Source organism: Nerophis lumbriciformis, linkage group LG09 (assembly GCF_033978685.3).
Source record: "Nerophis lumbriciformis linkage group LG09, RoL_Nlum_v2.1, whole genome shotgun sequence".
Lineage (NCBI taxonomy): Eukaryota > Metazoa > Chordata > Actinopteri > Syngnathiformes > Syngnathidae > Nerophis > Nerophis lumbriciformis.
Genome location: NC_084556.2, coordinates 31,762,501 through 31,775,000, shown reverse-complemented (window position 1 = coordinate 31,775,000; position 12,500 = coordinate 31,762,501). Strand labels below are relative to the sequence as shown.

Genomic DNA, 12,500 nt, shown 5'->3' with positions numbered 1-12,500 from the left:
TCAAAATGCTTGTGAATTTGGAATGATTTTGTACACAACTAAGAATACGGTCATCACATTATTTGTTGTTTTTTGTAAACAGTGATTTAAAATATGTCAGACTCCACTCAGACAGAGAGAGACCCTTTGTGCTATTTCTGCACTTTCAGTGCACTTTTGGCTGTTCCCTGTCAGCCAGACAGCCCTTTGGACCCTTAACAGTTGTGGACCACTCGTGGCCTCACGCCAAAAGGGAAGAGAATCGTTTGTCTCTGGCTCCGGTGTGGAAATGAGGCTGTATTGTCCTCCCAACCCAAACATCTTTTCATATCAGCACAGAGAACTTTAACCCTTACGCCTCTAGAAATTAGATTTCAGCGTTATAACATTTAACAGTCAAAGGCAATAACTTGATTACTACAAACCGCCAAGATGCGATTGATGTTTGATGGTGAACACTTAATTGGGTCAAATAAAGGAGAAGGCCAAGCCACCACATGCAGGCTGCTCCTGAACAGCATGTGCCGGATGTCAGATTTATTAAATATTCCCTATTGTAAGTGTCATTATTAGTCTTTTTTGTAGTACTGTGCATCAATGTTGTCTTCACAGCCAAATTGTTAGCTCTATCCCCTACAACTTACTTAATAGGTTGATATGTTTATGAACATTTAAACTGTATTTGCATTCACAGCATTAAAAAAAAAAGTTTGTTTGCCTCATTGTCAGGAAATTATTCGGGCTTTCATCGTAGTATTTGTTGCCCAGTCGTAATATTTTGGGGTATTTTTCATGCTGTGCGTTAAGGAACAGAAGATCTGCCAGCGCTATGACCAGCTCATGGAAGCTTGGGAGAAGAAGGTGGAGCGAATGGAAAACAACCCCAGGCGCAAAGCCAAGGACAGCAGAACACGGGAGTACTATGAAAGGCAATTCCCTGAGATTCGAAAGCAGAGAGAGCAGCAGGAGCGTTTTCAGAGGTGCCGACCTTTACCTATTCTGTAACCTTTCATAATATACTGTTCTGTGATACAATCCCTTTCTGTTCAACAATCTAAGATATTGCACACTTTTGCCTTACCACTCCCCTTTATTTGTACAGTGGTGGTGGATGTTGTTTTTATACCGAGTGAAACAGATAATTGCCTTTATGATTATGATTTATTTGTTTGAGACATATATAACAAATCACATTAAAGTTACATTTACACAATACGTGTCTGAAAAGGAGTAGGAAAAAGCTGAGTATATTTATTCCTACCTTCTCCCCATTGGTTATTAAACCCTTTGTTCACGTCCTGTGTTTATTGGTTGTTTTCTAATAGAGAGAGAAAATAATAGAGAATGTGTAGCAATAGATTGATAGCTTATGATGTAATGAAGGGGAAAACAGTGTTAAAAAAATGAGAAAAAAATGACATTTAGATTGTGCAGATTCAAAAGATTATATAAAATACAGCCTGATTGATCAAACTGCCCACAATGGATATGCTGCCAGGCACAAAATGACTGCCCTGCAGGCACACGGTGGGTAGTTGAAACATTCGTACACAGAGAAAAGGTTCATACACCAAAGTATATTTTGTTTGGTCTGCAGTTAGTAAATCGAAAAGTTTGTTCAAATATAGGTACAAAACAAATTAATAATGATTAAGCTAAGTAAATAAGTAAATACAATTAATATTGGAGGATAAAACAAGTTAAAATAAGTAAAAAGATGAATGTGTAAATAAAATCAGAAATAAAAAAAATCTGACAAATGTAATAGTTATAAATACATGCTCGATATAGATTAAACAATATCTTATTAATAATAATCATATTAATAATAATCAATGAGTGAAATATTTTGCTTGATATTGTTGAAATTAGCATGCATTATAAAAAATTAAGAAAATTAAAATGTGAACATAGGTGTTATGTCATTATGGTAGTGTTCCTTGATGTGTTCAACAACAAGTACTCTCGCTTTTTCTGTTTGCAGCCTTGAGCGACTGCCTCGAGGGCACTAAATTTTGAGCGCGAAAACATTCGCTCCATGTAACATACACACATTAGCTTGTTGCCCGCTAATGATAGCGATTTGGAAAAGTCTAGCTACCAATGTTAAATACATAGGTAGCATATCGTAAAAATAACATGACTGCAAATTGTTTGTTGCTTCTCTGGGAATGCTTTTGTGTGTGTGCATGTGGCCCATACTTGTACGTGTATACGAGACAGCGCTGAGTGACAGCCTAAACACTAGACAAATTCCTCGGGCTAACGAGCAATTTTTATCCAATATAAATAGTACTTAGGGCAGCACAGTGTAACAGGGGTTAGTTCATGTGCCTCACAATACAAAGGTCGTGAGTAGTCCTGGGTTCAATCCCGGGCTCGGGATCTTTCTGTGTGGAGTTTGCATGTTCTCCCCGTGACTGCATGGATTCCCTCCGGGTACTCCGACTTCCTCCCACCGCCAAAAACATGCATCTGGGGATAGGTTGATTGGCAACACTAAATTGGCCCTAGTGTGTGAATGTGAGTGTGAATGTTGTCTGTCTATCTGTATTGGCCCTGTGATGAGATGGTGACTTGACCAGGGTGTACCCCGCCTTCCACCCGAATGCAGCTGAGATAGGCTCCAGCACCCCCCGAGACCCCAAAAGGTACAAGCGGTAAAAAAATGGATGGATGGATAAATAGTACTTTAAAAAAAATAAAAATACTCTGCCTAAAAAAAAAATGTTTTTTGCAGCATTTATGTCACTGCATGTCGCACGTCAGTGTTATGCAGATGCCAAGATTAAATGAAAACAATAATTCATGCTATCATTATTTTGTGTTTTGTTATAGCCTGAAGCAGAGTTTCAGACTGAGAGCTTGATTTAAAGGGGTCATATTATGATTTTTGTTTTACATTTACAACTCTTTGTAATGGTGGTTCTTTGGTCAAATCTTTGCATACATTTTGTTTTACAGACCGTCGTCAAGCTGCTTTCTGACCATCTCTTTAAGATGTGTCGTTTGTGGTGTTTTACCTTCTTTTGCTTCGACTGCGTCTTCCCCCGCCAGCCATGTTGTAGTTTTTAATACTTCCATATAGAGTCTACTGACAGATAGAAGTTAGAACTATACATTACTTTGTATTAAAAATGGCAACATTGGAGGATACATGTACGAGCAACAAGAGGATAGAGAAAATCAAGGTACTTATTGAAAACAGCGTAGGATTAAAATGATGGAATTGCGCTAATATCTTCGGTTAAATTTCTACCATATATGGAGATATCCGCTGACGTTACAACTAGGAAAAACGTTACACATCGGGCAAATTCCAAACGGCTCATTTGGCAGAAGTATGAAGGAAGGCAAGATTGTTTAATAAATATCTCTGCAATGCTTCCATGGTTTGATTTCAATTTTCCGGTACTTATGCAGATACCAAATACACAAAAACAGAATAAAAGAAAAGTAGGATTTGCATGATAGGTTCCTTTAATGTCCTAATAAGTAAGTCCACTTCGCTGTGACATTAGCTGTAGCCAGACTGCAAAACTCAGCAAACAGAGGTATCCAAAACTGCGTGCGAGCTAACGGCCAAATGTCATGAACCTTATGACTTGATGCATTTGCATTGTTTAACACGAATGTCCAACATTATAGTAACATTTATAAGTCAGAAAAGACTAAATTCATCACAGGTCCTGTCTTAAGTTGCGCACTTTCTTGGCAATGTCTGTTTTTCATTTTGTCAGATGCTCATTCATGTACAGATTTCTGTTTCAGTTTTGCCGTTTGATTTCATTTGCCAATTTAATGATGCTGACAGTTTGGTGTTATTTTTACAATACATTGGAATGCATCATGTATCAGTGCTGTTGACATTTACATCATTTGACTGCAGAAAGTTGGCCACCTGTATTCTTTATTTATTTAATTTGATCAACTTAATGGGTGACACATCACACTTGAATGAAACACCCTGCCCAGTTTAGGTAAACAAAATATGACCCAAATCAAAAGAAAGCAGATTTAACACAACTTTAACCACACCCAGACAGTTACCGTTTACTATTAATAGGGTTTTGCTCCTAAAGACCAGGTGGGGCAGACTAAGTAAGTGATCTGCAAGACGCATGCATTTTTGTCACAGAAATACCTCTCTCGCTTTTCTCAGGGTTGGACAAAGAGGAACAGGCCTCTCAGCCACCATCGCCAGAAGCGAGCATGAGATCTCTGAAATCATAGATGGCCTTTCTGAGCAAGAGGTGGGTGATGTCAGATTTTCCTTATTCAATATACTTGAAATTACAGTGTGGCGAGGGCATCATTAAAAAAAAAAACATTATTTCACACATCCTATGCAGGGAACACTGAAAGGATTTACTTAACTAACTTTGTGCTTTATCAATAGAAGATAATTGTATTTGTATTATATCTGTGAAATGTCCATGTTTCACAGAACAATGAAAAACAGATGAGACAGCTATCTGTCATTCCTCCAATGATGTACGACTCCGAGCAGAGACGAGTGAAATTCATCAACATGAACGGTTTGATGGATGACCCCATGAAGGAGTACAAAGCGCGGCAGTTCATGAATGTTTGGACGGAACATGAAAAAGAGATCTTTAAGGAGAAGTGAGTTTTTTAGGATTTGTTACAATATGTCACAGACTGTAGCTGCAAACCTGTTTAGTTTTGTTCTAATATGATTCAGAGTATTGAATACACAGACACAATGGTCAAAAACATACATTTTCTTTCAAGAATGTGAATGTTTTTCAGAGAGGATTTTGGGCTATTATTTACCATCCATTCTTTCAGACAAGAGCAGTGATGTTGCTGGGTACACATCCTGCGTCCCTGATGCATTAAAATCTAAAGGCATGCAGTAATGCTTGTGTTTAAAAGCACAGTAACTAGTAGGTCACAACAATTTGTTGACATTGTCAACAAAAATTCTTACCGAAGTGTGTTGCCCAAAATGTATTTGTTGATAATAGTCGGTGACGTCATCGCTCATGTGTTTCCGGACAGAACCAAACGAGTCACTGTGACCAGTGGCCGCTAAGTAACAGGAGGAGACAAATTCCTCCCTAAAGTGAAAACTAAAAATGTCAAAGAAACAAATAACTTGCTCAATTTGCAAAGTGTACCTTGCTTTTTATGGAAGTATGTATGTTATGCGGGAGCGTTTAAACCAGAAGCATGTCAAACACCTGAAAGATTGTTAGCTAGCTAGCTAACAACATAAACAAAGGTGAGTAATAAATGGCTTTAACTATCATTTTTGCCAAAATCCACCAGCTAAACCCTTGTCTATATACCTGTGTTCAGCTTTCTAAACATCATCACAAAATATATTTTCTCTTGAGGAAGCTACATAGTTTTGGTGTTGTTTTTTTGTTATTGCTAGTTTGTTTACGTAAAAAAAGATTTTTAGTGTTTTATCAGCACTTTACCTGCCCAATGCTTTTAAATGAACACAAGTTTAAAACGACTTGTCCAGGGTGTACACCGCCTTCCGCCCGAATGCAACTGAGATAGACTCCAGAACCCCCCGCGACCCCAAAAGGGACAAGCGGTAGAAAATGGATGGATGGATGGAAGTTTAAAACCATTAGTTATTATTTTTTAAATGCCTTAATGATCAATACAATATACTTAGACCAGTGCTTCTCGATTATTTTCTGTTATGCCCCCCCTGGGAAGAAAAAAAAATGTTGCGCCCTCCTCCCACACACGCCACCGTGACTATAAATAGTATAATTTGTCTATAAAATTGTTATAACTATAACTCTGCATAATATTGTAAGCTTTTTAACACTAAAGTAAACAACACACCGGTCTTTCCTCGTCAGCCACCGTGGTTACAGTGAAGCCAAGTGCTACATATGCTTCATTATATTCAAATAATGGGACCTGCCCCACTATTTGAGAAGGACTGACTTAGACAGAGTTCCTCCCACACAGTTGAGTGCATTAGACAGCCTGCTGTTTCCATAGCGAAGTTGTTTTTTACGGGGTCGGGTGGCTAACCCTATGCCAAACTCTGTCTCTGGCATCCGGGCTTGGGACCGGCACTGTTTTTGGAGAATCCACAACCAGAGGCGGAGTTGGAGTATTGGCCCAATCCCGATGTTCACCTTCACCCACTACCACTCGCCCTCATGCACTACCACTACACCCTCGAAATGAAGCAAAAAGAGGTAGGGCTTTGTAATATTCCTTAAGAATTGAGACACCATTTACTACGTCACTGCATAGTTTACAGTCAGGCACATAAGCGACTACGTAGTTACATTTGTACATACGTACCACCTAGAGGTGTCCCAATGCCAATATGTTGGTACCAGTACCGATATGTATTTCGATACTTTCAAAATAAAGGGGACCACAAAAATTGTCATTATTGGCTTCATTTTAACAGAAAATATTTTGATAATAAATAATGATAAATGGGTTGTACTTGTATAGCGCTTTTCTACCTTCAAGGTACTCAAAGCGCTTTGACACTACTTCCACATTTACCCATTCACACACACATTCACACACTGATGGAGGGAGCTGCCATGCAAGGCGCTAACCAGCACCCATCAGGAGCAAGGGTGAAGTGTCTTGCTCAGGACACAACGGACATGACGAGGTTGGTACTAGGTGGGGATTGAACCAGGGACCCTCGGGTCGCGCACGCCCACTCTTCCACTGCGTCACGCTGATAAAACTTATGATTGAACATCATGGAATTTTTACCAGACCAGGTAGACTTGACAGGTCTGCCTGGTTGACAGTAGTTTAGTGGGAATATGTTACGAAAATCAGTGAATTCATTTGCATTAGTTGACGCTACGTGGGCGGTTTTAACTGCGCTAATAATTGGCAACAAGCCAACCAACTGTATGTGCGTCTTGTATCTTTATGTGCACAGGGGAAACTGTTAACTATATTACCTGCCACTATCTTGTTACTTCTGTACCTATGTTTGAAGCAAAGGGGGTAATACTGTATTGACACATTTAGCGACGCATGTTTTAAAGCAGCGCTTGCAGCACGGCACATCTGTGTTTAGAGCGTCACCTTTATCAATAGTTTTGAAGCGCAAATACCTCCACATTGCGCTTTACGCACCCTCTTGATTAACCAGTAGAATTGCCTTTTTTTTTTTCTTCCATTCTTCCTCTCCGCACTGCTTGTATGCACTCAGTGTGTGCGTTTTGACACAATCATATGCCCAAGTCACCGCCACACGGCAACATATGTGGATGAAGAAAAAAGTACTGGTATTTTTCAAAGGGAGTAGTACCCTTTTAATTCATTAGTACCGCAGTACTTTATTAGTAGCAGTGTACCTTACAACCATAGTCCCACTATTACACAACAAACCCGGCGCCTATGTAGTTAACGGCTGAGATTGTTTTTTATCATTTATCATGCTTTGATTGATTAATAAACAAAGAACTACATACATGAAGAAGAAGCCGCTATCCACAACTGTTGAATTAGTTGAATTTTTTTAAGGTATGCAACATTAATGTTTTTACATTTCAAGCTTTTTGTCAGTATTTTATATTTTTATTTTGCTAGTAGGCTAACATTACAAACTAACGTGTACTATATTATATAACTAATGCAGAAATTGGGGAATATTCTCTGGCCCTACTTTGTCAGCAGCTGAAATCCCTCACTCTGAAGGGCTAGATTCATACACCATACCCCTCATTATGCCAACTACCCCTGTGTGCAAAGTGTAATTGGGACACCACATCACGGAAACGTGCAAAATGTCGGGATTAGGGTTAAAAAGTATAGCGAGGTGGTGTATTTGGACTGGCCCTTGATAAATATTTTTTTAATATTTGTCTTTGTTGTTAGCACATTGCTAAAAAGTTGGGCTGTCAAAAATAACATGTTAACTCATGTGATTAATCACAAAAAGTATTGCATTAATCATGTATATTAGCAAATTAATCACACCATTTATTTTGACCGCACGTTTCTTTACCTTAACTGCGGATGGTTACCTGAAACGCGGCATGGGTTGTTATATGGTCAGTGATCAGGTAAATGCATATGCCAGTTCAAAGATGAGTGTGGAGACCATGACTGGTGTGCTCATTGGCAAATTTCACTTAAAAAAACACCCAGACTGGACTTTAAATAAAGCTGTTAGCAAGTTTTGAGCAAATAAATGACATGTATTTAGGTAAAACCATTTAAAAAATATTCTTGTGTGACATTCTGACAATAAAATTTAATTTGCTTCCAAATAATGGGGTATTTTTTAAACAAATCTAAATTATGCAAGCGAGTAATGACTGATTAATTATGATTATTGCAACTTCAAAAGTGTGATTAATCTGATTTAAAAAATATATATAATTATTTGACATCACTACTAAAAATATCTCAAGCTGAATTTAACCACTACCAAAACAACTAACCAGTCACCACTGCGGATTAAATTTTTACGATTAAAGATACAAACATCATAATATGTAAATAAACCCATGTGATTACTGCTCAATGCTGTGGTCACACACAACTGTGCTATATACTTTACTTTAAACTGAAACATTGAAACTTTGTTATTTCTCACTTAAAAATGTAATTGTTGAAATTTTGCCTTATGCCTTAAACTTTCCTCTCGTTTTGGAAACAAATATTTTTGACTACCAACCGATAATGCTATATTCCCTCTTGACAGGTTTGTCCAGCACCCGAAGAACTTTGGCCTGATTGCCTCCTATCTCGAAAGAAAGGTAAACACTTGACCGTTAAGATTATCGGCTACTTAAAGGAGAGGCGTGGAGCAGTACAAGCCACGGCCCATGTGTACATTATTTTCCGTGTTTCAGTGTGTTGCTGACTGTGTCCTCTACTACTACTTGACCAAGAAGAACCACAACTACAAAACGTTGGTGAGACGCAACTACGGTAGACGGAGAGGCAGAAACCAGGTAATTCTGATGATGAGATGTTCATAATGTAACTTTTGATGAAAATGTTACATAGCAGTTATTTCAAATAAGGGATTCTGGCTACACATTAGTATCTATTGGGTATTTTACTGAACTCCAGTTAAACTGCTGACATCTATTAACTATTTTAGGACACGGTTGTCCAAACATTCTTTTTACCTAGAAAAATACTTAAGATACTTAACATTTTTTTTCCTCAGGTTAAATCCTACCTATGTTGATAGGCTTAATAAGTTAACATTGCAACTTTTACTCATTACAGTAAACCTTTTGTTACTTTTTGAACTGTTGATGTTATATTTTTGGATTTGTGGTTCAATACAGTAGTACCCCGACTTACAAACTTACAGTAATTGGTTCTGCGACTCAGCTTTTAACGTTCAAATCACTTCAAATCAAATCAACATCATTATTTGAAATCAAATTAATTGGTACCTGACCACATCAAAACAGCCCAATTTTAACATGTATCATGCTTATCAATATAGATAAAACTTTTAGATGACAAATATTGTATAAAATCAATAAAATAGAATGTAGTAACAACTCCAGTAGTTTGATGAAGTAATGTAATAATAATGTACAGCATTTACCTTGGAGAGCGTAAAACTGCGGTATATCCTTCCAACTGCTTCTTTGTCAAACACACTATCAGCAACACTTCCATAAGTTCATGGATAAATATCCACCGTGTAGATATTATTTTAACTAGGGATGTAACTATATCAAAATATCAAGGTACTATATTATCACGGTATTAAAGCCACAATATCATATTATTGTGGTACATGTCCCAAAAAATAAAAAGTCTTAAAATTACTATAGTGTGTAAAATGAAGTCAGAGAAATAATTTGGATAAACACACTTCCTGTAATTGAACACAAACAAATGCTAAAATGTTCTAATCATATTTATTACTACGAACAAGTATTTTTTAAATGCAAAGAATTGTGTCTCTCAACTTTTACTTTCTGAGAAGAAGTGTCCTGTACAGTGGACATTAGTTTTATCTGTTTGTAAAAGGTAGTTTCTCAGAAAAGTTAACTCCCACTTTTAATAATGTAAATGCATCACAAATGTATGTTTAGCTTCTCTGGCTTCATCTTTTCTGGGTGAGGGTAGCTTATTAAGTAGCTTCGGTGTGCAGAAGGTGCTTTCCCTCGGCATGTTGCGCCTTGACCGAGCCTGTTCTGGCTTGGAACGCTTGAGACAAATATGGCGCACTTTATTACCTTTGCCACAGAGGTAATGTTTTCGCCAGGGTTTGTCTGTTTGTTAGCAACATAACTCAAACAATTATGGACAGATTTTGAAAAAAACAATGTTGCTTATTTGCTTCGAAGTGGAACACACTTAACTTTCTGCTTCCTCTTTCTCTCCCCTTTACGGCGCTGCACGCCCACACATTGCGTGCCTGAGCTACGCAGAGGATTCTGGGAGATGTCGTTTATTTTCAGACCCGCCAAAGCAAAAGTTCCAGAAAAAACTACACTAACCAAGTTTTCGTTTGATACCGTCACAGCATTATTGATAAGATTTTGAAACCGCAATACCGCGGTATTTACAATACTGTTACGTCCCTAATTTTAACATTCTGAATTTCATCGGCGGTCACTCAAACGAGTATGACGATCCTCCTGGTAGGGGTGTATCCCTTTATGGAGGATGCCTGTGCGTGACTTTGTTTAGCGTGGGGAGACTGGTGCACAGACAGTCACCACTCGATCCTTGACAGAATCGGGTCAGGGTCCAGTGGCATGGAGTCCAAGACGACTGGGGACCCTTTTCTGCTGCAGCCTTCTTCCGCCATCACAGCCGTTGTGGTGGTTCTTAAATCTACCGTCTTCCGCCTGCTCCACCGTTGAGGTCTTCACCGTATCCACGGCGAGGGGGCAGTCAGGTACTAGGCCTTTGTCAAGGGCCACCTGGGGTAACAGTAGTAAAGGGGTTAACCTCCTAGTGCCCCAAGACCCCATAGAGGAGCCTCCACTGCCGGATGCACTTTAACGTCATGCCCAGGACACAATTTCTGAATTTAGCATGGTGCAGACTAGCAGTGATGCACCCAACTTGCTTCACCAAGTTTGCGACACGCCAATGTGTTTTTTTAATTTAATTTATATCATTCACTTCTTCTTCTCAGCATTGTCCTTCACACTCAATTTCTTCCTTTCCATGCTTGGAAATTAAAGTTAGGTTAATCTGTATCTATAAGCTAATGCTAGCGAGCAAGTAAGACCTGATGTTTTGGTCAGATCTTACGGGGTTCACTGTGACATGTGCTTCACCAACTAATGGCATTTATGCTTGTAACTCAAATATTTTCTTGCAACTTAAAGCATAACAATTAGCTGAGATACAGCTCATATCTCAAAACACTTCCTATGTTGGGGCACTCTTAAATTGAAGAACCACTGCAGTATTTTTTTAATATGCTACTGGCCAATTAAAAACAAGTTGTGGGCTGAAAATACCTCCCGCTGTCCTCCACTTTGGCCATGCAAACTTTGGCATTTTCTACTAGCTCTTTTCATCATTAAATGTGCAGTATATTTAATGATTACTGTGATTATCCACATTTGTTTTAATTTAACCAGTTAATCTTTTTTTAGGGTTTGTTGAAATAAACACGTTAACCGAGCTGCCACCTTATTGTGGTAGAGGAGTTTGCGTGTCCCAATGATCCTCGTAGCTATATTGTCCGGAGGCTTCTATGCCCTCTGGTAGGGTCTCCCAAGACAAACAGGTCCTAGGTGAGGGACCAGACAAAAAGCAGCTCAAAGACCTCTATGGAAAGTCAAAGTCAGGGACCCAGATCGGGCATCTGGTCAGAATTCCCCCCAATGCCTCCCTTGGGAGGTGTTTGGGGCATGTACATGTAAGCAAATTTGAATTATGCAAGCAAGTAATGACCTGTGATTAATCATGATTGATCCAAATTCTAAAATGTGATTAATATAATTAAAACAAATCATTTGACAGCCCTACTTTTTAAAATCAAATTTAATACTAATGACCTTTAAAAAAAATCTGTTTAGAATGTTAAAAGTAGCACCATGTTGATCAGGCTACTTGCACTTGAACGGTGTGATTCAGTAATAATCTTAATTGTGTTCATTTGCTTGCGTATATAAATGGTTTCTCAGTGTAAAACATAAAAGAGAATGCCTGATGATGGCAAAGTTACGGTGGTTTCACTGAGAACAGTGATTACTATGAAATGAGAATAGCCAGATAGAGTTGGTGCTGGAGTTCTTATGAGAGAAAATACTCCCCTCTCTGAACCAGCTCACTTGGTACATCCCTGCCATCTGACATGTCCCAAAACTCACTGTGCTGCTGTGAGTGCCAATCAAAGAGGAGTGTTTGGTAGGGATTACCTTGAATGACCCTGCATAGACTAGTGCGTGCATGTGAGATGGACAATTCTTTGGGCGGCTTAAGCGGCCCGATGACACGCTTTCCTGGAATATGTGCGGCAGTGCCTTGGTCCGGCAGCCCTTCTAGGGAGCTCCGTCATGGCGCTGTCCTGCCCCTCTACCTCTGCTGTTACC

At 38.8% G+C, this 12,500-nt stretch overlaps 1 protein-coding gene across 11 annotated transcripts in view; it reads left to right on the top strand.

Moving 5' to 3' along the window:
• The window catches only part of ncor1 (nuclear receptor corepressor 1), a 124,351-nt gene that overhangs the window by 40,211 nt on the left and 71,640 nt on the right, over positions 1-12,500 (top strand). For 9 of the 11 annotated variants that reach the window (XM_061961961.2, XM_061961966.2, XM_061961963.2 and 6 more), the window contains exons 10-14: positions 787-959; positions 4,142-4,232; positions 4,427-4,605; positions 8,672-8,726; positions 8,823-8,924. In XM_061961961.2, coding sequence (XP_061817945.2) covers positions 787-959; positions 4,142-4,232; positions 4,427-4,605; positions 8,672-8,726; positions 8,823-8,924 — 600 coding nt within the window. Of the gene's footprint in view, positions 1-786; positions 960-4,141; positions 4,233-4,426; positions 4,606-8,671; positions 8,727-8,822; positions 8,925-12,353 lie in introns of those variants that run through there. The other 2 variants (XM_061961964.2, XM_061961965.2) reach the window with 2 other exon arrangements.